At 44.2% G+C, this 25,769-nt stretch overlaps 1 protein-coding gene across 3 annotated transcripts in view; it reads right to left on the bottom strand.

The window, feature by feature from the left end:
• LOC121005266 overlaps positions 1-25,769 on the bottom strand; it is a 179,414-nt gene that overhangs the window by 28,181 nt on the left and 125,464 nt on the right. For 2 of the 3 annotated variants that reach the window (XM_040437895.1, XM_040437896.1), the window contains 4 exons: positions 20,303-20,367; positions 17,974-18,102; positions 4,052-4,228; positions 496-590 (listed from right to left, as the gene is read on the bottom strand). In XM_040437895.1, coding sequence (XP_040293829.1) covers positions 496-590; positions 4,052-4,228; positions 17,974-18,102; positions 20,303-20,367 — 466 coding nt within the window. The remainder of the gene's footprint in view (positions 1-495; positions 591-4,051; positions 4,229-17,973; positions 18,103-20,302; positions 20,368-25,769) is intronic. The other variant, XM_040437898.1, reaches the window with a different exon arrangement.

The raw sequence follows: 25,769 nt of genomic DNA, 5'->3' as shown, positions 1-25,769 counted from the left end.
TAATAGAAAGCCAGTTGTCAGGCAGAAGTTTGGTACAAGGACAGTTAGAAGGAATAATGCACCTTTGCTGGTAAACTAGAAACTAGGAAACTAATGCTCAAGCACTGTCCCACAGAGGAAGGTGTCTAAAATACCTGGAAACCTGTAGCCATAGGCTGGGGAAGAATTTAGATGTGCACGCACTGGCATTTTAAATGGCTGAGAGAAAACACGTGTGCATTCTAAGAGACAGGCTAGGAGGCCTAGTAGCGCAGGCTTAAGCCTGCAGAAGATGCCAATGATTGGGATTTCTACCCAGGAAGAGAGGGAGCCCGGAAGCAGTAGCAATCATCACACATGTTCTGATACTCTAGGGATTATATGAACAGATTCCCTATAGCAATTCACAGCTGCATGAGCAAAAGGAAGACATTTTCCTTGTACCCCCAAAATTAAAAAATACTTCAGAACTTTTAGACAGTGGAAAAAAAACATGTTTGCCAAAAGATACTTTACCAGAGTACGGCATCAGGAGGCATCATTTTTAAAACATAAGATTGATTATTTTCCAGAAGAACTGCTCTTCCAAAATGTCCAAGCTTTAAAGTTCCCTTTATAAATGAGCACATAGTTAATAAAAATAATCATATCCAAAGGTTATGCTACTTTACAATTAAAATGCCATTTTGTGTTTCAAAAATGGCAACAGGAAGTGCAGTCATATTGATTGTCACTTTTGAATTAGCTCCTCAAAAACTGTTATCACACTGTCATGCCTATTTACCACCTTCAATACACAAGAAATGTCAACTTGCCACACCCACAGACCATTCCCCATGGGTGCAAAGAGGCCTCAGATAGCTTCCATTCACAATAGCAGAGAGATCACCAGCACTATATTTAAAATGGGTTTCCGACTGTTTTATACTGATGACCTATCCTATCTAATGACTTGCTCAGGGGTGATGTGGCCACAAGCAGCATGTCACTGCTGAAGCCAGTCATTGACTGCAGCAGTGAACGTGACCATGCCCCTGGACCACCGGATTTAAACAGTGCCCTGACTGGAAGATGGAGAGAGTGGAGGCGGCAAGGAGTGTTGTGCTATTTCATAGGTATATAACATTTATATCTAAATATCATAATAGTGGATTTGATTATATATAAGAGTCCATATTGTGATATATTCACCATTATGTATGTGTTTTTTTTTATGGTCGGCCGAGAGAGGTTCATGGAAAGGACAATGTTCATAAGGTTTCTTCTCAGTAGATGTACCAGTCTGAGAAGAGTCATTCTTGTCTATTTATAGATTTGTGACTGAGATAAGTATATGCATCTGGTACTATTTAACCCTACAGTTGATGTCTATTGGTGTAGCAGAAAATCTATGGTGTCTGTATACATATATAATGAACCTTAGTTTTTTTTTTTATAAGATAATCAATAGGACATATGTATTGTTTTATATTGTTAAATATTATGAAGGACGTCAATGCATCTATTATCTTATATATTTCTCACTAGGAGCGCATACACTCCTAAAACATGATAAGAAGAATGTTAAGCATAGACTTTGTTAATGAGTCCCCATTCGGGAAGGCGGTGTTATTTTAACTAACAATAAATCACCCGTTGAAGTGACAGAGGAGACACACATGTCTGTGATAGTACAAGGTCTATTATATTCTTATCAGTACCATAAATTTGATGGTTTGGGAGGTGTCTAAACTGGTATCTTAATGTATATGCTTTAATTAGTACATGTGTCAAGTTACAAGTTAATCCCTGTAGCTCTGATTTAGGATTCCATATGTTATGTGTATGGAATGTAAGATGAAGTCAGACTTAGACATTTAACCCTTACTGGTAATGATGCTAATAGCTTATTCAATAGTGCCACCTAGGTATAAATAAGTAACATTACACCAACAGAAGAAATGCATTCTGGGCAGTGACATCACAGTCATTATCATATGTACAACGACAATGAATGGAAAACTCCAAGTTTGATAATAAACCACACACAAGAAAGAGAGAAAAAAAGAAAGAAAGGAGAGACCCCAGGAGAAAAATCTCGATGATCAGAGCTGACTTCCCTTAGACTCTGCATATCATCTGCATTCTCAGGTAACGTATATCTTTATTATGTGTAGTATTAATTTAATTAATTGGCCTGATATTTAGTAACTTCCCGCTTTAGTACGGATGTATAATGTTAAAAGTGCTACATTAATATTATCATTATTAAGTAAAGATGCATATTATATTACTGAATAAAAGATGTAATATTGATATTGGAGAAACTCTCTGATTGGAATATTCACATTCCATAGTCAATATCAGGCCTGATAATTTATAAGTTGTGTTGCAATACTACCCGATATCCGAGATTGGACATAGTTTGAGCAGAGCAAGGGTTCGTATCTACCCTAATCACTATTGAATTTACTGTGTCAACTGATAGTATATCTCATAATTGTGGTCGAGACAGTTATATTACATTTTATGTTTGAGAGGTAATAAGGAACGCTGGTATTTATATTAGAGCCATCTAGCGGCGAACTTAGGGCACTACATATTACTGTGTGTTATTGCATATTGTTGAATCTTATATTGATTAAGCTTTGATTGTATTCTAAGTTATTGTATAATAAATTATTTATATTTTTGCATAGACGCTTGTACCTTGTTTTACTGATTGCACAATATAATTAGATTAACGATGCACTCTTTTTGAGGTGTCTTATATGTCCACCTCTAAGATCAATTCCCTTTGAAATTTTTCCTTTGATCCTTTCTATTATATAAAGCATTTGCTTTAGATCCCTGACAGGAGGACCAGAGCTGCATGGAGCAGGTAAGTATGAATCTTCTGGTTCATGGGTCATGCTGCAGGAACTTGTTAAAATATAATTTTTACCGTAAAACTCTTTTAAGGGGCTTTTCCATGGACCAATTATTGGCTTAAAACAATATTTGTTCCTGATCGATGGACCATTTAGAGGAACCTCCAAGCAGTCAACAAATGAGCAAATGCCCGTTTGTGGGTTGATCTGATCTGTTATGCCAGCATAACAATTATCTTCTGTTGGCAGCATATCGACCAGTGAGATGCCAACAATAATGTAAAGAACAGCCACATAAACTATCCAGTTATCTGCCCATGTAAATTTCCCAAGTTTTTCAATATTGTTGATGGATGCTTATTACCGCACCCCTAGTTTTGGCCTGAAAACTTTACTAAATAGATTGAATTCTTCTACTACTGTATGCCAATATTAAAGGGGTTGTCCGAGTTATGAAAAAAAATAATATAGCACTGAAAATCTGATGGGCAGCAATATATAACTGAGCTAAGCAAGTTTTATGCAAAAAAAATATATATATATTTCCTCATTTCCCTGGTTCTTTTTTGGCCCTTTGTTTACATGCTCTGCTAAGGGAGTGGATACAAGAGCTGTCCTGAGTGACATGTCTGCCTGCTGGGAGACTCTGCAGAATGTTGTATGTGTAGAACTACAAGTTCCAGCTGTATAATGACACTGCTAATACACACAGGATCTTCCCCCTACCTTCTTGTGCAATGCTCTCTCTAGTCCTTCAGCTTCTGTGCCCAGAATGGTCACTGCTGCAGCTAGCAGGTATGTGCAGCTGAAGGGGTTAAGAATCTTAGGAGAGAAAAAGAGTAGACGGAAGTGAAGGGGGGCGTGGCCAGCACAGTGACCTCTCGTTTACAGGCTTGTAAACGACCTTTATCAGAGCAGGGAGAGAAGCTGACATCACAGGTCATGTGACCCTCAGTGAAATCTGAGAAACCAGGCACTGCAGATAAAGGGAGTTAATTGGAAAGCTGTTACATTTGCTTAGTTAGGAACATAGAAAGAACGAAAAAATAACTCGGATAACCCCTTTAACTTGTTTATGGACTACAATATGAACCTGAATCGAATTTCAAAGGAATCATGTAACAGCTTTGTGCAATGGCAATATTTTATTATTATAGCATTATTTACTACAAATATGCAGAACACATAACAGCCTAGATATTTTGCAGCAAAAAAATACATACCTTTATGTCGTCAATATAGATATAACTGCAGCGTAAATCACAATGCAGTATATTTTGGGAATGTAAATACTGCAATGCATTGACAATCTGTTCAAAGTATGACAAGAGCTTGTCCAGATTAATATTGCCATCATTTCTCTTTAAGATACAGAAATGGTAATCAAAAGGAACTGAAACCTACAAGATAAAAGTAACACAAACCCATCAACTTAAATAAAGTCTCAAGTCTTTTATGGTACATAGGGACATAGCTGGGATGGAACTGGTGCTGGGTGCCAGGAGGGGCAACAAACCACACTGCTTTGCCATGGTATCTGGGTGCAGGGCTAAGTGAATCTTTGTCCAAGATAAGCAAAATTCTAGCTACAATTCTGGAAGAGTGGTGAAACACATTGTTGGTTTTTATTGATGTGAAGGGTATGTTTTTAAATTCTATGTGCATAATATACTCATTGACAAAAAATAAAGCACCAAGAAGGAATAGGATGAAACTTTTTATGTGTGCATGGACCATGATATACTCTAAGTAAGTGATTACATATTTAGAGTGAAAGGTTAAGTTTATTGGAGAAAACTGTTGTCACGGCTGTATGTGAGCAACAATAGAAATACACAGTACTGAGCAACTGACTGGACCCAGAACTAGGGAGGATAAAGGGTGACCCCTGTCCGACCCTCAACGCTCTCCCTATTCTGCTAAAGCACATGCCCGGATCTGTCACGGAACCATGAACCAGACGTACAACAAGAGATAAGTGAAAATAAGAAGGCTTTATTGAAAATAAAGCTGTAAAGCAAAAGTCCAAACGGATGGTGAAACCGAGCAGAGTCTTTGCGAAGCCAGAGGTCAGGAACCAGAAGGGTAGTCAGACGAAGCCAGGATCAGGAACCAGCAGGGTAGTCAGACGAAGCCAGGATCAGGAACCAGCAGGGTAGTCAGACGAAGCCAGGATCAGGAACCAGAAGCAGCAGCAGTCTTAGAAGCATGTGAACACAAGAGGACCAAGCAAGGAACTGAAGCCACAGACCTCCTATATATATGAGCTAGGCATCCAGCTCCTCCCAGTGGGAAGGAGGAGCCGCAGGGTGGAAGGCTACAAGAAACCCAGAAACCAAGATGGCCGCCAGCACATGTCAAACGAAGGAGAACAGCAAGAAGGTAAGACCATGACAGTACCTCCCCCTCAAGGGCCCCTCCTCCGCGGAGCACAAAACGGTTTCTGAGGGAAGCGTGCGTGGAAGGCTCGGAGCAAGGCAGGAGCATGGACATCTGCGGAGGGAACCCAGGAACGCTCCTCTGGACCATAACCACGCCAATGGACCAAAAACTGCAACCGACCGCGGACCAGGCGAGAGTCCAGGATATTGCTCACCTCATATTCCTCACGATTGCCCACTTGGACCGGACGAGGCCGAGGAACCGAGGAAGTGAAACGATTACACACCAGTGGCTTCAACAGGGAGACATGAAACACGTTGGAGATCCGCATGCCAGGAGGAAGCGCAAGGGCATAGGCTACCGGGTTTACCCTGCGAAGCACTCGGAAGGGACCAACAAAGCGAGGCGCCAGCTTGGGAGTGGGCACTCGAAGGTTGAGGTTGCGGGTTGACAACCATACACGGTCTCCGACCTGGTAGGAAGGAGCAGGCGCTCGTCTGCGATCAGCCTGGAGTCTCTGGCGCTGCGCAGAGACCTCAAGGGACTTCTGGATCTGTACCCAAGAAGCACGTAGGACGGAAAGGTGATCCTCCACAGCCGGAATATCCTGGGGAGAGAATACCTCCGGTAACACGGCAGGTTGGAACCCATAATTGGCCATGAAGGGAGACGTCCCAGAGGAAGAGTTCACCGCCGTGTTCCTGGCAAACTCAGCCCAAGGCAGGAGGTCAACCCAATTGTCTTGGTGATCGGAGACATAGCAACGAAGGAATTGCTCCAAGGCCTGATTGGATCGTTCTGCGGCCCCATTGGACTGAGGGTGGTAGGCCGAGGAGAAGGAGAGATGAATCCCCAACTGGGAGCAAAAGGCGCGCCAGAACCTGGACACAAACTGACTCCCCCGATCCGACACAATCTCCTTGGGCAAACCGTGCAACCGGAAGACCTCCCTGGCAAAAATCGTGGCCAACTCTTGTGCAGAGGGTAACTTCTTGAGAGGAACACAGTGGCACATTTTGGAAAACCGATCCACAATCATGAGAATGACCGTATGGCCTCGGGATGCAGGGAGGTCCACAATGAAATCCATCCCCAGGTGTGACCATGGGCGCTCCCCGGTGGCTATGGGTTGCAGAAGGCCCAACGGAAGGTGCCGAGGGGACTTACTCTGGGCACAAACGGAGCATGCCGCTACATATGCGGCGATGTCGGAACGTAGGGAAGGCCACCAGAACAGACGTGAAACAGCCCAGGACAGCTGATTCTTTCCAGGATGCCCCGCGGTCTTGGAGTTATGGTAGGTTCGCAACAACCGAGTGCGCAACTCCTCAGGCACAAAACATCTGCCGTTGGGTCTCCCAGAGGGAGCACCAGATTGAGCCGCCAAAATCTGCTCACCCAGGGGAGAGGTCAGGCTGGTGCGAATGGCGGCCAGGATCTGATTCGGAGGTATGACCGAAGTCGGAATCGACTCCTCCCTGGACAGCTCGGAGTACTGCCGTGATAAGGCATCCGCCCTGATGTTCTTGGAACCGGGCAGGTAGGAGACCACGTAATTAAAACGTGACAAGAACAGAGCCCATCTGGCCTGACGTGGTGTCAATCTCTTGGCCTCAGAAAGGTAGGTCAGATTCTTGTGGTCCGTCAGGATGAGAACCGGAACCACCGAACCCTCGAGCAAGTGCCTCCATTCTTTAAGGGCCTGCACGATGGCCAATAACTCCCTGTCACCAATCTGATAGTTGCACTCCGCGGAAGACAGTTTCCGGGAGTAAAACCCACAAGGAAGCAGAGGACCCTCTGGTGTTCTACGCTGAGACAGAAGGGCGCCTACTCCCGTCTCAGACGCGTCCACCTCGAGGACAAAGGGCAACCCAGGGTTGGGATGCGACAGAATCGGAGCCGACACAAAGGCGGACTTTAGGGCCTCAAAAGCTCGGATGGCCTCGAGCGGCCAGACCTGGGAATTACTGCCCTTCCTGGTCAGATCCGTGAGAGGCTTGGCCAGCATGGAAAAGTCCCTGATGAACTTCCGATAATAATTGGCGAAGCCCAAAAAGCGCTGCAGGGAACGAAGACCACTGGGCTGGGGCCACTGTAAGACAGCCGAAACCTTCTCAGGATCCATGGAGAACCCCTCAGCGGAAATGATGTAACCTAAGAAGGTTACCTGGGATCGGTGAAATTCGCATTTCTCAAGCTTACCGAACAGCTTGTTCTCTCGTAACCGTTGCAACACTCGTCTGACATCCAGAATGTGGGCCTCCATGGATTCAGAATATACCAAGATGTCATCCAAATAGACCACCACACACTGCTGCAACAGGTCACGGAAAACATCGTTGATGAATTCCTGAAAGACTGCGGGCGCATTGCACAACCCAAAGGGCATAACCAAGGATTCGTAATGACCGGTCCTGGTGTTAAACGCGGTCTTCCACTCATCGCCCGCCTTGATCCTTACCAGGTTATATGCCGCCCTCAGGTCGAGTTTGGTAAAGACCGTGGCCCCTTTAAGGCGATCGAACAGCTCGGAAATCAAGGGTATCGGGTAAGCGTTCTTGATCGTGATGCGATTGAGACCCCTGTAATCGATGCAAGGCCTCAACTCACCGCCCTTCTTTTTCACAAAGAAAAATCCAGCCCCTGCCGGGGACGAAGATTTGCGAATGTGTCCGCGTGAAAGCGCCTCCCTCACGTACTCCTCCATGGCCTCATTCTCCGCTACCGACAGTGGATAGACTTTGCCATGAGGAGGAACGGCACCAGATTGTAACTCTATGGCACAATCGTATGGGCGGTGCGGAGGTAGGGCAACCGCGCGCACCTTATCGAATACATCCCGGTACTCCTCGTATTCAGGAGGCAACAGAGAGTCCGAGGAAGTACACAGCAACTTGACAGACCCATGGATGCAACTAGCCCCACACTGCGGTGACCACGAGAGGATCTCGACCGATCTCCAATCGAAAGTCGGATTATGCTTCTGGAGCCAGGGGTACCCCAAGACCACCGAGTAGTGTGGAGACTAAATAACCTGGAGGCAGACCGACTCTCTGTGAACGGCACCAATGGCTATCCCCACTGGAAGGGTCTCATGAGTCACGTGTGGCGGCAGAAGGGGTCTGCCGTCTATCGCCTCAAGAGCCAGTGGGGAACCTCGAGCCTGCAGAGGAATGGAATTGGCGGCAGCGAACACACTATCAATGAACAAACCACCAGCACCAGAGTCCACCAACGCCTGGGTCGTCACCGAGCCCCCGACCCAGGAGAGGACAACAGTGATCAGTGGTTTGTCAACACGGGAAACCGGGGACGAGGAGACTCCACCCAAGATCTGCCCCCGACAGGATCTCAGGTACGAGCGTTTTCCCGGACGGTTCGGACATGCCAACCGAAAATGCCCACCGAGACCACAGTACATGCATCGGCCCTCGCGTCTCCGGAGTGCCCTCTCCCCCTCGGACAGGCGAGCAAACCCCAGCTGCATGGGTTCACCCCCAGACAAGTCATCCCCAGGAGGCGTGCGAGGAGAGGGAGGCACGGGTGGGACAGCAAACGTAGGCACCAATCTGTTAGAAGACCTCCGCAGGTTCTCCTTAAAGGAAGGTCTCTCCCTGAGTCTGGTGTCAATCAAAATCAGGAAAGAAATAAGAGACTCGAGCTCAACTGGTAGGTCCTTAGCTGCAACCTCATCCTTCAAGGCATCCGAGAGACCATGAGAGAAAGCAGCGACCAGAGCCTCATTATTCCAGCCCACCTCTGCTGCCAGGGTACGAAACTCAATGGCGTATTCAGCTACGGATCATGAACCCTGTCTGATGGACATAAGAAGCTTCGCAGCAGAGGCAGCACGAGCCGGCACATCGAATACCTTCCGAAGAGAAGCAACAAAACCGGAAAACTCGGCAACCACCGGATTGTTGTTCTCCCATAAAGGGCTGGCCCAGGCCAAGGCCTTGTCCGAGAGCAGCGAGATCAAGAAGCCCACCTTTGATCTCTCAGTGGGAAAGGCATGTGGCAGCAACTCGAAATAAATGCCCACCTGGTTAAGGAAACCTCGGCACTGAGTTGGCTCTCCCCCAAAGCGCTGTGGAAGAGGGGCAGAACCGGTCATACCCCGAAACACCGCAGGCGCAACAACAGGTGTCGGGGTAGACTCTGGCGCAACAACCGGAGCGGCAGTAGGAGCGAGCCCAGGAGCGACAACCGACCCATCGGCAACGGGAGCGAAATGAGCCGTGCGTTCAAGCAGGGTTTGCAACGCCACAGCGAACCGACCCAACAGGTGATCCTGCTGATCAAGTCTGGCAACCAGCGTGGGTAGCGAGGATGGCCCTGTACCGTCAGAATTCATGGCTTGGTCCTAATGTCACGGAACCATGAACCAGACGTACAACAAGATAAGTGAAAATAAGAAGGCTTTATTGAAAATAAAGCTGTAAAGCAAAAGTCCAAACGGATGGTGAAACCGAGCAGAGTCTTTGCGAAGCCAGAGGTCAGGAACCAGAAGGGTAGTCAGACGAAGCCAGGATCAGGAACCAGCAGGGTAGTCAGACGAAGCCAGGATCAGGAACCAGCAGGGTAGTCAGACGAAGCCAGGATCAGGAACCAGCAGGGTAGTCAGACGAAGCCAGGATCAGGAACCAGAAGCAGCAGCAGTCTTAGAAGCATGTGAACACAAGAGGACCAAGCAAGGAACTGAAGCCACAGACCTCCTATATATATGAGCTAGGCATCCAGCTCCTCCCAGTGGGAAGGAGGAGCCGCAGGGTGGAAGGCTACAAGAAACCAAGATGGCCGCCAGCACATGTCAAACGAAGGAGAACAGCAAGAAGGTAAGACCATGACAGGATCCCAATGGCGGAACGAGGCATGCCCACGTGCCTAAGACTAATGACCACTGTAACCCCTACAATAGTGGAAGGGGCACGGCCACCAGTGCCCTACTCAGTATATGGAGGGAACCGTGGCCACCTCAGATCCAGTCAGAAAACAAACAGGAACACAACAATGTCTGCAGACTTAGCTGAAGGTGTTGCAGCCACAGAGAAGACGGATCCAAGGACAGGCTGGCAATATCCGGAGTGCTAGATGCAGCAGAACACAGGTCCAGTGAACTGATAGCTACAAGTGAAGAAACTAAAGCAAGAGCTACAACTGAAGTGAGAACTATAATCCACATCCTATCATAGGAGGAGGGGTGATATAAAGAGAGGGAAATCAAACACATGAAGAACAGCTGTGGTGAAAGAAACCAAAAGTAAACAGAGTAGTGAGAACTCCTCCCAGCTCTAGTAGTGACATCATCACAGGGGTGGAGAAACAGAGCTGTGAGAACGTCCCAAAGCTCTGGTAGTGACAACTGTACAAAAGAGTTAATGAACACTGAGAGACTTTTGGGACTTTGAATGAGAAGCTGGTAATTTTCCATAGCTACCATACGGTTTAAAGAAGAACATGTTTTGGAGGCAAAAAAACAGACTTGTTTACCACCAAAACCAGACAGACTGACCATTTTAAATATATGGTTTAGTTATGTTGTTATGTCTGGAAAAACTGCTGTGTCATTGCCATTGTGTATTATTGAAGTTCTAATGTAAGTCTATGACAAACGGGAGTTTTAACTTTATATCTGTTTGTGCTGAGTTTCTCCACTCCACCCTTCCCACTAGAGGGGTCTAGTTTAACTAGAAATTGTATATAAGGAGAGCAGTCAGAGCCCCTATTGTTCTGCAGTTAGGGACCAGTTCTTGGAAGGGAAAACTCTGCCAGCCTGCATGATTGAGCAGAAGAAGACGCTGAGATGGGGACACTGAGCCACAGATCATGGGTCACCAGCCCTGTGACCAAGGAGGCCCCCAGACTACTGAGTTAAGGACCAGGGGCCTCCAGCCTTTGACCAGGTTACCAGCCTTGTGAGAGAGAGAGAGAGAGAGAGAGAGAGAGGGACAGCTAGCTCAGACCTTTCCTGAGCATTAAACCCTTCTTCTGTCACGGAGAGACTGGAGAAGCCAGCCCTATGACTCGTCTATATTGTTTTGCACCCAAAATTCTGCAGTAAAGAAGCACACTGGTTTACTGCAGACCCTTAACTCTCTGGACTTTTTTCCCATTGGGGTGCACCACACCTTACCATCCCTTCCAGAGAGCAGCAATAAGTGGGACCCAGCGTAGCGTTGGGGCCACCTCAAAACCGGCCACTGCATAAGTTGCTGACGTCCCAGCTGGTCCCATAAAAGCTCAATTGTTGATAAAACTGTGAATCAGGCAGACCAAGGAAGTGTGGTAATCTGGCTGTATGTGGGTGAGCATTTTCCTGCTGAAGTCAGAGCTAGGCGTGATCACATTTACACTGTCTGACCCTGTCAATCAAATTTCAGAGGGCATGGCAATTGCAGAGAGAGTTGAGAGAGAGAGAGAGAGAGAGAGGTGTAATGACAATGCCCCCATTGCTCCAAGAGGCTCATTTGCATATATTAAAATATAATTTTCTCAGCAATGCGGGCACATATGAACATGGGACTAATACAGAGGCCCACCAGCTGCCAAGTGCACATGTAACTGGACAGCCAGTTTCATAGATACAAATCTGCTGACAGATGCCCTTTAAGCCACACTTATTACGAATTAAACCACACCCCTTCCTGCTAAGCCACACCCCTTTGTCGGAAATGGAGCACATATTGTTTAAAACACATTAAATGTGGTGCTAAGCATGTATACCAGTTTCTTTGGCCAATTTAAGCCAAAATCCGCATTTAGCTTTGCTTATAGTAAAATATAATTTTTCTCAGCAATGCAAGCACATATGAACATGGGACTAACACCGGTTCCTTCAGCTGCCAGGCGCACATGTAACAGGTCAGCCAGTTTCATAGGTACAAATCTGCTGACAGATGCACTTTAACCGCTTTACGTCCGCCCATAGGATATAAACGTCCTATGGGTGGACGTCTATTTCTGAAAGCACGTTTTAGAACGTCCTTTCAGAAATAGCAGCTGCACGCTAATCGTGCAGCTGCTGATCGGGTTGCCCGCTGTCAGTGACAGCAGGGCAACCCTAAGACAAGGCAGGGACAGTGCCCAGGTGTCCCTGCCTTGTAGATCGCTGCAGACACAGCGCTCACCGAGCGCTGTGTCTGCAGAGAAGGAAGCGCTATGCGCTTCCTCTTCCGGCCCGGCGGTCATGTGACCGCCGTGACCGGAGTGTGCAGGAGCTGTGTGAGGTCTCTCAGAGACCTCGATCAGCCCTGCTCTGAGGCTGTACAGCGCTGGATTGCTGCTGTACAGCCTCTCTAGGGGTGCATTTGTCCTGTAACTGGGGCTACTATGTCAGCCCCAGTTACAGGAGAAATCAACAGTGAAAAAAAAAAAAAAAAAGTGAAGTAAATGTCCCCCAGAGGTCTTGTATGACCTTATGGGGGACGAAAAGTGTAAAATAAAAATAATAAAAATAAAACGTTGAAAATAAAAAAATATAAAAAAATTTCACATGTAAAAAAAAAAAAGTCCCCAAGTAAGGAATGAAAAAAAAAAATTTAAAAATAGAAAAAATAAAAAAAAGTATACATATTAGGTATTGCCGCGTCCATAAAAACCAGCTCTATAAAAATATCACATGACCTAACCCCTCGGATGAACACCGTAAAAAAAAAAAAAAAAAACTGTGTCAAAACAAGCAATTTTTGTCACCTTGCATCACAAAAAGTGCAACACCAAGTGATCAAAAACGCGTATGTCCCACAAAATAGTACCAATAAAACCGTCACCTCATCCCGCAAAAAATGAGCCCCTACATAAGAAAATCTCTCAAAAAATAAAAAAAATATAGCTCTTAGAACATGGAGACACTAAAACATCATTTTTTTGGTTTCAAAAATGCTATTATTGTGTTAAAGTGAAACAAATAAAAAAAAGTATACATATTAGGTATTGCCGCGTCCGTAAAAACCAGCTCTATAAAAATATCACATGAACTAACCCCTCGGGTGAACACCGTAAAAAAAAAAAAAAAAAAACTGTGTCAAAACAAGCAATTTTTGTCACCTTGCATCACAAAAGGTGCAACACCAAGTGATCAAAAACGCGTATGTCCCACCAAATAGTACCAATAAAACCGTCACCTCATCCCGCAAAAAATGAGCCCCTACATAAGAAAATCTCTCAAAAAATAAAAAAACTATAGCTCTCAGAACATGGAGACATTAAAACATAATTTTTTTGTTTCAAAAATGCTATTATTGTGTAAAACTTTAATAAATGAGAAAAAGTATACATATAAGGTATCGCCACGTCCGTAACGATCTGCTCTATAAAAATGTCACTTGACTGAACCCCTCAGGTGAACGCTGTAAAAATAAATAGAAACTGTGTTAAAACAACAAATTTTTTGGTCACCTTGCCCCATAAAGTGTTATAATGAATGATCCAAAAATCATATGTACCCAAAAATAGTACTAATAAAACTGGCACCTTATCCCCTAGTTTCCAAAATGGGGTCACTTCTTGGGAGTTTCTACTGTAAGGGTGCATCAGGGGGCTTCAAATGGGACATGGCATCTAAAAACCATGTGGAGTTCCTTTTCTTCTGCGCCCTGCCGTGTGCCCATACAGCAGTTTATGACCACATGTGGGGTGTTTCTGTAAACCGCAGAATCTGTGTAATAAATATTGAGTTTTGTTTGGCTGTTAACCATCGATGTGTTAAAGAAAAAAATTGATTAAAATGGAAAATCTGCCAAAAAAGTGAAATTTAAAAATTTGATCTCCATCTCCATTTTCCTTTAATTCTTGTGGAAAGCCTAAAGGGTTAACAAAGTTTGTAAAATCGGTTTTGAATACCTTGAGGGGTGTAGTTTCTACAATGGGGTCATTTATGGGGGTATCCACTATGTAGGCCCCACAAAGTGACTTCAGACCTGAACTGGTCCTTATAAAGTGGGTTTTGGCAATTTTCTTAAAAATTTGAAGAAATGCTTCTAAACTTCTAAGCCTTCTAACGTCCTAAAAAAATAAAATGACATTTCCAAAATGATGCCAACATAAAGTAGACATATGGGGAATGTTAAATAATAAATATTTTATGAGGTATCACTTTCTGTTTTAAAAGCAGAGAAATTGAAATTTAGAAAATTGCGAATTTTTCTAATTTTTGGGTAAATTTGGGATTTTTTCATAAATAAAGGTGAAATATTTTGACTCAAATTTATGATTATCATGAAGTACAATGTGTCACGAGAAAACAATCTCTGAATAACTTGGATAAATAAAGGCGTTCCAAAGTTATTACCACATAAAGTGAGATATGTCAGTTTTGCAAAATTTGGCCTGGTCAGGAAGGGGGCAAATGGCCCAGATGGCAAGTGGTTAAGATGCACCAATGTTTGCCAACAAATAGGAGATGTAAAGTTAGACAAAAGTGTTTAAAGGTGCACCAAATTTATCATGCAACAGGAGCCACTTTGATAAATTTGGCACATCTAAGGGGATAATGTATCAAGTTCACTGTGCCAGAAAAGTGGAGTGACGTTGCTTGTTTTGTTGGTAGAGTAGGCATTTGCACCAATTTTATGATTTATTTGTGCCATTTTTCAGATAGTTTGTGCCATTCTTAGCAGTTTGAATTTACTAAGGGGCGTTCAGATGTGTTGTGGTCGGAGCAACATTTTTAGCCAGATGTATCATTGAGACTTTTTGAAAATAGTGCAGGATGCACTCCATTCCCCTGGTAAAGTACAAACTGCTGGAACCTTCGTAATAAATATGATAGGCTTTGGACTGAAAAATGTGCAAGTACTTTGTGTGACTAATCTAACAAACGGTGTGTAACATTTTGTAAATTTGTCACAAAAAAATGGCTTCAAACCAAGCAGAGACACCAAAAAAGTCACATCTTGATTCATTATCCTTTAAAGGAAATCTGTCACATGGATTATCACTATTAAAGTAAAACTATTGCCATGTAGAACATAACACCTCCTTCCCTGATGTACCTTTAATTCGGTGTTTCTTGTTTTCTATCTTGTAAAAATCATCTTTTTATGATATGCAATCTAGGCAGTAAGGTGCCCAGAGGGGCATTATTTTCTTTCAACGGTGGCCAAGAACGCCCCCACCCAGTGCCCAGGCCCGCCCTCCAGCAGAGCCGAAGCACGCCTCTCCTAGGCTGAGACTCCATGCCCCCATCAGCGCAGTACATAAAGCTGCCTGCAAGCTTCATGTGCTACTAAGGGCATCAGCCTCAAATGTGTCACTGGGCATGCCCCTGCATGAGATTTCTCTGCGAAGCTGAAGGCAAATGTGGCCGGCGGCAACTAAATATTACAGAGGATTAGTGATGTCGCGAACATAAAATTTTCAGTTCGCGAACAGCGAACGAGAACTTCCGCAAATGTTCGCGAACTGGCGAACCGGGCGAACCGCCATAGACTTCAATAGACAGGCGAATTTTAAAACCCACAGGGACTCTTTCTGGCCACAATAGTGATGAGAAAGTTGTTTCAAGGGGTCTAACACCTGGACTGTGGCATGCCGGAGGGGGATCTATGGCAAAACTCCCATGGAAAATTACGTAGTGGACGCAGAGTCGGGTTTTAATCCATAAAGGGCATAAATCAACTAGCATTCCTAAATTGTTTGGAATAACGTGCTTTAAAACATCCAGTGTGTGTATACGATCAGGTATGATGTTGTATCGATCAGGTAGTGTAAGGGTTACGCCCGCATCACAGACATTGACAGACCAAACTCCCCTTTTAATGCACCGCAAACAGTTCATTTGCACAACCGCAAACTCCCCATTTGCACAAGGTTGGATACCAAGCTAGCCACGTCCCGGTGATGTCATTGAAGGTTTCTTCCTCCACCCAGCCACGTACAACACCAAGGGTCCCCGAAAGGTCAATTGAATTGATTTTTCGAACGGGGAGATGGTTAAAAAAACGCTGGCTCCCTCCCCTTTGTTTTTATCCACGGTGACTGCGTCTGCGCCGTGCAATTTACTGTCACACCCGATATGAGTGGTATTTTCTGTAGTACTATTCTCATCAGTTTAATCCCTCTAACGTCCCCGACTCCCCAATCTGGGGGCCATTTATTAAACAGATTTTTCGGACGGGGAGATGGTTAAAAAAACGCTGGCTCCCTCCACTCTGTTTTAATCCACGGTGACTGCGTCTGCGCCGTGCAATTTACTGTCACACCCGATATGAGTGGTATTTTCTGTAGTACTATTCTCATCAGTTTAATCCCTCTAACGTCCCCAATCTGGGTGCCATTTATTGAATAGATTTTTCGAACGGGGAGATGGTATCAGTGGTTGGCACTGGCAGTGGGCACACTACAGTCAGTAGAAGCGGGCCTGACACACACTGGCAGCAGGCAAGCAACTGAAATTACACTAAAGTGTAAAAATTAAATGCCTTATTTATCGGCAAGCTACTGTGCCACCCGGTATCAGTGGTTGGCACTGGCAGTGGGCACACTACAGTCAGTTGAAGTCGGCCTGACACACACTAGCAGCAGGCAAGCAGCTGAAATTACACTAAAGTGTAAAAATTAAATGCCTTTTTTAAGCAAAGTCCTGTGCCACTCGGGATGACAGGGGTGGGCACTGGCAGTGGGCACACTACAGTCAGTTGAAGTCGGCCTGACACACACTAGCAGCAGGCAAGCAGCTGAAATTACACTAAAGTGTAAAAATTAAATGCCTTTTTTAAGCAAAGTCCTGTGCCACTCGGGATGACAGGGGTGGGCACTGGCAGTGGGCACACTACAGTCAGTTGAAGTCGGCCTGACACACACTGGCAGGCAACTAACCTTAGATTAAAGTGTAAAAATGAAATGCCTTTTTTTTAAGCAAAGTCCTGTGCCACACGGGATGACAGGGGTGGGCACTGGCAGTGGGCACACTACAGTCAGTTGAAGTCGGCCTGACACACACTAGCAGCAGGCAAGCAGCTGAAATTACACTAAAGTGTAAAAATTAAATGCCTTTTTTATGCAAAGTCCTGTGCCAGCCGGTATGAGTGGTGGGCACTGGCAGTGGGCACACTACAGTCAGTGGAAGTCAGCCTGACACACACTGGCAGGCAACTAACCTTAGATTAAAGTGTAAAAATTAAGTGCCTTTTTTTAAGCAAAGTCCTGTGCCACACGGAATGACAGGGGTGAGCACTGGCAGTGGGCACACTACAGTCTGTGGGCCTGCAGCTCCTCACACACAGGCAGGCCAGGCAACTGCAATATGTATATAAAGGAAAAAAAAAAAGCAGACTAATGTTGCAGCCCTAAAAAGGGCTTTTTGGGGTGCTGTCAGGACGCTGTCCTTACAGCAGAGATCAGATGAGTCTTTCAGGACTGGAGTGGACACTGAATTCACTAGCCTAGCTATCGATTTCCCAATTAAATCAGCAGCAGTTACAGTCTCCCTCCTCTCACTAAGACTGCAGCTTCAGAATGAATCTAAAATGGATGCTGTGCAGGAGGTGGGAGGGTCTGGGAGGGAGGGTATGCTGCTGATTGGCTGGAATGTGTCTGCTGACTGTGAGGTACAGGGTCAAAGTTTGCTCAATGATGATGTATAGGGGGCGGACCGAACATCGCATGTGTTCGCCCGGCAGAGGCGAACGCGAACAAGCTATGTTCGCCGGGAACTGTTCGCCGTCGGATAGTTCGGGCCATCTCTACAGAGGATTAGCAAATCTGCCTCTTTATGTCAGATCCAAGGTCACCATGCTGCAAATATGAAATAGTCACTTACCAGTTTTGTGATATAAGAATCAGTTGTAATTTCTTCAACTGCTAAGATATTTATGTGGCTCAGAGTCTTTATTGCTTTCCTTGCTTTTTCGCTCATTCTTACTGACACCAGCTCGGAAAGTCGATTTCTCTGCAAAATACCATTCGTTGTTAGAGTACTGTATGTTACACCGAGAGATTATATAGTAAAAAAAAGGTATCCTAGTTTTCTAGTTCATATAATTGCATTCGAGCTGGGTAATTCTTTAACAATTGATTCCAATATATCAATAACAGATCAGTGAAGGATTTCCACTGATATATATGTAGCTAGTGCTATAATAATTGTCACCCTCTGACACCAGAATACACTCGATATACAGGTAAATAAGGGAAACGATCATTCAGCGGACAGCTATATCTCACGAATTACCCATACACATACATGTAAGGCTCTTGCACACGACCGTATGTATTTTGCGGTCCGCAAAAAACAGATCCAGAAAAAATACGGATGACGTCCATGTGCATTCCGTATTTTGCGAAACGTAACAGCTGACCCCTGATAGAACAGTCCTATACTTGTCCGTAATGTGGACAATAATAGGATATGTTCTATTTTTTTGGCGGAATGGAAATATGGACATACGGAAACGGAATGCACACGGAGTAACTTCCGTTTTTTTTTTGTGGACCCATTTAAAATTAATGGTTCTGTATCACGCAAAAAAAAAACGGAACGGACATTGAAAGAATATACGTTCGTGTGCATAAGGCTGAGTTCACACTTCAGTTATTTGGTCAGTTATTTCCAAAAACCAAGAGCCAAAACCCATAGTGAAACCGACTCAGAGATAAGGTATAATGGAAAGATCTGCACCTGATCTCTAAGTCGGCTTCACTCCTGGTTTTGGCCGCAATAACTGATGGAAATAACTGACCAAATAACTGAAGTGTGAACTCAGCCTAAGGGCTCATGCACACGACCATGTGCCGGCCGGGCCCGTACTGCGGACAGCAAATTGCGGTCCACAAGGCACCAACCATAGGGCCGCCACATATGGACTCAGGACCCATTCACTTGAATAGGGTCTGTAATCCGCATCCTACCCCACCGCAAAAAAATTGTGCATGCACTACTTTTTTGAGGTGCGGAGGCATGGACAGAAACCACGGAGTACTTCTGTGGGGTTCCGTGCCCCCGTTCCGCACCTCACCTTCCGGATTGCAGACCTGTTCAAGTGAATGGGTATGCATCCGTGATGTGGTGCACAAACAGCCGGGGCCCGGATATTGCGGACCAACTGTTTGCGAGCCAAAGTACGGGCCCGGACGGAGGACAGTCGTGTGCATAAGCGATAAGCCAAAAGTGTATTTGTATTCAGTGAGGAGAGACGAGAAAGCCACTGCCAGATATTTCTGGTGGCTTATCTTCTTGTAGAACAAAAGGATAGGAGGGAAATATTTACAGTACACCAAGCTCCCCATGCAAATTACACTGTCAGCTGAACCCACCATGCTTTGCAGGTTCAGCCAAAATACACTAATGTGTATGAGGGTCTTTACTCCCAGCTTCCACTTAACCCTTAAAGAGGACCTTACACCACTCCTCACATTCCTGTTTTAATAGCTCCATGCATTCCCCATGTAATAACAATTCTGGAGCATCTATTCTTATGTCTCTATGTTGTGTCATTCTTTTATTATTTGCACTATAAGTTATGAATGAATTGCTAGCAGTCTGCAGTAAGGGTATAGAGGGGTGGTAACCAGTTGGGGGGTGTACCTGCACAGTCTGACTCTATCCAATCAGTGCTGCCATTTTCAGACTGTTCAGGTACACGCCCCCAACTTGTTACCTCCCCTCTGTACCCTTACTGAAGGCTAATAGCAGTTCATTCATAACTTCTAGTAGAAATAACAGAGGAATGGCACAACATACAGACATAAGAATAGATGCTGCAGAATTGTTAGTACGTGGGGAACACATGTAGCTATTAAAATAGACATATCAGGAGAGGTGAAAGGTCCTCTTTAACGTTTGCTCACCTAGACTCTCTGAAAATCTGCCCTCACCCACTGTTTCCACCTACCTATTTGGCCCTCATCATACAGTCTGGCTAATACATTTATTGTATGGTACTGTTTTGAGAAGTACTTGGAAATTTCAGTTCCCCCATTTATTGACATGAAGCTGCTCCTCCCTTTCTCCAAAATGTTCTGCAGCAGTTTGGGGAGCATTATTAGGTTGTCTAACAGATGATGATGGTTCTTTTTCTGCTATGGAACTCCATTACTATAACCAATTGATTGATCTTAAATGTCACTTAGTCTCCACATAGTCTCCTTACCCGTCTGCAGAAATCCCTATATATTTGTCTGGTTGACTTTTCTGCCTTCTCTTCAATAAAGTCACCTGAAAGGGTAACACAATTCTATAAATAACATAATATTCTCTAACATAATATATATATATATATATATGTTATAGCCTCACTAAGTATTCCTCGTAGGTAAGATGACCATTGGGATTCTCAGGCTGGATCTCACATAACTGTTTGCAAATATTGGGGTTCCCACATCTACCTTCTGAGGTATGTATTTGGGTTAGGATAAAACTTTTCAAGATGAAGGTTAGCCAGCACACAAAATGCAAAATAAGATTTATTTAGATGGTTGCAATGTGCACAACGAGCATATAAACTAAGGACTTTCGGTGCAGATTCTTCAGCAAAAAAGACAGCACAATGCATAGGAATGAGGTTTACAAAACCCCATTTCACGGGAAAAGCACTGCTGACGATTTTCACTAACACTCACCCAGTTAATGCCATGCAGCTCCAGTGCTACCAATCGGATAGTCCCTGCCAGTCTCTGTATACTCCTGTACAGCTAATCACGTTTAATCTAACCACATGACTGATATTAATATCTCATATTTTAGGACAACACCAACAGCCCACATGTAATATATTTAGTTTATTGGAATCCGGATTCCTGGAGCGCGTGGACTACTCCTGTCCCATTGGCTTAGCGCTACAGAAGGTTTGGAACAAAATTAAGGAACTTATCCAGGCCCCTCATGTTTTGGAGTTTACCCCGCTATGGGACAACCCCTCGCTAACGGAATTTTTGGCCCTTAACGAAAATGATTACTGGACTCGAAGAGACATTACGTTAGTTTCACATATATGCACAAAAGGGAAAATTAAACCAATAGGGGAAATGTTTCAACAGACACCAAACACTGCATTAGAACACTATAGATATCTGCAACTACAACATGCACTAGCATGCACGCTAAAAAAAGCATCTTTGATAATTGGCACTTCGCGATTTTTATCATTTTGTTATAGTTCATTAGGAAATAAAGTTAGGGTCGCACTAATCTATAGGAGATTAATAGAGGAACTTAGCACGATCACTAAATTTAAAAGCGTAGACAAATGGAAGGCGGATATAGGGGAATGCAACCCTGTACAATGGCAGGAAATATATCAAAATATTAAGAAGGCCTCCCTTTCAAGACAGCACCGCTTGACTCAATTTAAAATAATACACCGGTTATATGTTACTCCGAGTCTTCTAACCAAAATGTATGGTAATGAGGGAAAAGAATTCCGTTGCTTGAAATGTTCTTTTGTAGCTGCAGGGTACGTGCACATGCTATGGAGATGCCCAGGAATTAAGACCTTTTGGGATATTATATTTCGGGAATTAGCGGAATCAATTGGGAACACTCCTCCCCTAACTATTCAAGTAGCTGTGCTTGGACCCCTTCCACCCGAATATAAAAATAAAACCACCAAAAGTTTGCAGGTTCGTTGGTTGAAGGGACTCCTATTGGCCAAGGTAATAATTCTTAGACATTGGGTGAAGGATAGACCACCCACAATACACGAATGGCAAAGTCTAATGACAAGAGTAACAGATTTTGAATGTATGAAACGTCGTGGCGAGAAATAAGTAATGGAAACAGGGATATAGTCGCGAAGAAATGACTAAAATAGAGGTATTACCGGGCTGGAACTGATGATCTACCATCTCTTTAGAAATAATTTACCATATGAGGATCTGGGGGACACACAAAAAGAGGGCGTGACGCGCCCCCCGCCCTTTGAGGCGGTCGTACCAGGCCAGGTACAGTGGGGGGGATGGGTGGGTGGTTGGAAGGGGATGGTTTTGTTTTGTTATGGGTGACAGAGAATTGGCAATAATTTTGAGGCGCTCTCGGTTTTTTGATATTTGTTGGGCTATATATGCGTGCCTCGATATCCTGGGTAATATTGTACAAATGTACCTGTTGTGTCCATTCTCTGTGATCAGATACCTTTTTATATTGTTATGCTGCAAGAAAATCAATAAAGATATTAATAATGGAAAAACCACACGACTGATACAGCTAATCACTGGCTTCAGAGGACTACCACTATACATACAGAAGAGACTGCTGAGGCCAGGGATTTTCTGCAGCAGTCAAGTGATTATACAGCATGTGACCATCTGGTGGGTGGGGACACACTGGAGCAACGAGGGATTAAATGGAAGGAAAACTTATCCTGTCTTTTTGAAAAACATTCTTTTAAATTAGGAATAGTGTTGTGCTATTTTATTTCCACTGCCACAAACTGCTCCATTACCTGCTTTCAGTCCTCAAAACACCAGTCAGTGACCTCATGTCCATGAAGACATCATGTCAAATGACTATGGCGACCAGTCATGGCATGTCCCTGTGGATGCAACAACATAGTGCCCCGCCACTGTCTACTATGGTCATGTGCTGTGCTGTCTCAGTGAACATCATGCTGCTACCCAGCATTTTAAACAGAGAATGGGCAGGAGTAGAAGCAGCCTCGCAAGGTGGTGGAAGCAGACCTTTTCTAGATTGTAAGTATATTTATTCAAGCAAATTAAAGGTGTATTCCAAATACAGCTATAATTTACACTAGTTTCCACCCTAAATGATAAGAAATCTATTTGGACATTGGAGGCCATGCCCCTCCTGTTAAGCCCCCCCCCCCCCACCTTTTTTTTTCCAAAAGTTCCAAGAAAAGCTAAAAATGTAAGAAAGTCACAAAGATTTGCACAAACATACAGTGCTGCCCATAATTATTCTTACCCCTGGCAAATTTTGACTTGAAGTTACTTTTATTCAACCAGCAAGTAATTTTTTGACGGGAAATGACATAGGTGTCTCCCAAAAGATAATAAGACGATGTACAAGAGGCATTATTGTGGGAAAAAAAACACTTCTCAGCTTTTATTTACATTCGAGCAAAAAGTGTCCAGTCCAAAACTATTCATACCCTTCTCAATAATCAATAGAAAAGCCTTTATTGGCTATTACAGCAATCAAACGCTTCCTATAATTGCAGACCAGCTTTTTGCATGTCTCCACAGGTATTTTTGCCCATTCATCTTTAGCAATGAGCTCCAAATCTTTCAGGTTGGAGGGTCTTCTTGCCATCACCCTGATCTTTAGCTCCCTCCACAGATTCTCAATTGGATTCAAGTCTGGACTCTGGCTGGGCCACTCCAAAATGTAATGTTGTTGTCTGCTAACCATTTCTTCACCACTTTTGCTGTGTGTTTTGGGTCATTGTCATGCTGAAATGTCCACTTGTGTCCAAGGCCAAGTTTCTCTGCAGACTGCCTGATGTTGTCATTGAGAATCCTCATGTATTGCTCTTTTTTCATGGTGCCGTTTACTGTGATTAGGTTCCCTGGTCCATTGGCTGTAAAACACCCCCAAAGGATTAGGTTCCCACCACCATGTTTGACAGTGGGGATGGTGTTCTTTGGGTTGAAGGCTTCTCCTTTTTTACGCCAAATGAAGGAAACATCATTGTGACCAAACAATTCAATTTTTGTTTCATCTGACCATAACACAGAAGACCAGAAGTCTTCTTCTTTGTCCAGATGAGCTTTTGCAAGGGCCAAGTGAGCTTTTGTGTGCCTTACCTGGAGAAGTGGCATCCTCCTTGGTCTGCATCCGTGGAACCCAGCAGTGTGCAGTGTCCGTTGGATTGTCTGCCTTGAGACATTGCCACCAGTAGAGCCCAGATTCACCAGGGTGGCCTTGGTGGTGATCCTTTGATTCTTTTTTACCTCTCTAACTATCCTCCTGGCCAGCACAGGTGTCACTTTTGGCTTCCGACCACGTCCTCTGAGATTTTCCACAGTGCGGAACATCTTGTATTTTTTGCTCGAATGTAAATAAAAGCTGAGAAATGTTTTTTTCCCACAATAATGCCTCTTGTACATCGTCTTGTTATGTTTTGGGAGACACCTATGTCATTTCCCGTCAAAAAATGCTTGCTGGTTGAATAAAAGTAACTTTAAGTCAAAATTTGCCACGGGTATAAATAATTATGGGCAGCACTGTATGTCACTTTTTTATGCCAGGAAACTGGAATACAGCTTTTAATGAATTTCTTCATTGTTTATATTGTTTCTATAGTAGAACATGATTAGGCTACTTTCACACTCGTGTTTTGGGGCGGATCCGTCATGGATCTGCAAAAATGGATCTGTTACAATAATACAACCATACAATACAATAATGAACGGATCCATTTGTATTATCTGTAACATAGCCAAGACGGATCCGCCCCCATTGACTTACATTGTGTGCCAGGACGGGTCAGTGTGGCTCAGTTTTGTCAAGCGGACAGCCTCCAGAGCGGAATGGAGACTGATCGGAGGCAAACTGATGCATTCTAAGAGGATCCTTTTCTATTCAGAATGCATTAGGGCAAAACTGATCTGCTTTGGACCGCTTTTGAGAGCTCTGAACAGATCTCACAAACAGAAAGACAAAATGTGAGTGAGAAAGTAGCCTTAGGCTTGAGGGGCAAGGGGTTTACTGGCTCTCCTTAAATAAATTAGTTGCTAATGGAGAATTAGTGGCATTGCTCCATGGGAAAATAATATGCAAAGAGGTATCTCCCAGGGAAAGAGAACCATCTTGCTCACGCCACTTTGAAAAGGTGACACTAGTGAGCTAGTTTGTTTTCTCTGGGAGATATCTCTTTCCAAAATATGATTAAAAAGGTTGTTTTGGCAGCCAAAGAGCATTCCATACATAGCCCCCTATTCACACTTTGTATTCAGAGCCTGTGGCGTACCTCCAATAGAGGCAGACACTGGGACAGCTGCTATGGGACCCCTGGGGAAGAGGGGACAGCAGTGGAGGATGGGCCCCACCCCCTAATTACATTCATTAAGTCCAGCTCCAGTATAGTATACCTACCATCAGTGGAGAAAGCTAAAGGACCTTTGATAATGTCATTACCGGTTCTGTACATGTAGTAAAGGAACTGCATAAAGAATGATACAGTTCCTATGTAAGATAGGATCATCTGCCAGGACTTGTGATGACATCATCTTCAGCATCACAGGTCCTGTACATCTACTAAAAGAACTGCACAGACCATGGTGTAGTTCCCTGGTTAGATAGAAGCATCTGCAAGGATCTGAGATGACATCATCATCACAGGTCCTGTATATCTAGTAAAAGAACTGCACAGCCTCACAGGGCCTTCAACCCCCAACATTATGGAGAAGAACTGCTGAAGAGCTCTCCACTGAGACTAGAATAAAGAGGTAAAAGGAGGTCCTCCTCCTTTCTCTTCATTTACACCCCATTCTCTATGTTTACTCATATCTCATATATACTGTGTGTATATATATATATATATATATATATATATATAGTACTGCAGACAGTTACAACCACTATTACCTCATGTAACTCAAATAGTGACCATAATATATAACTGATATATGAGGCACGAGGTATAATGCATTGTGTACAGA

This window comes from Bufo bufo, chromosome 6, assembly GCF_905171765.1.
Source record: "Bufo bufo chromosome 6, aBufBuf1.1, whole genome shotgun sequence".
NCBI classification, from domain to species: domain Eukaryota; kingdom Metazoa; phylum Chordata; class Amphibia; order Anura; family Bufonidae; genus Bufo; species Bufo bufo.
Note: the sequence above shows the minus strand (reverse complement) of the source record. Positions and strands in the feature narration are given on the sequence as shown.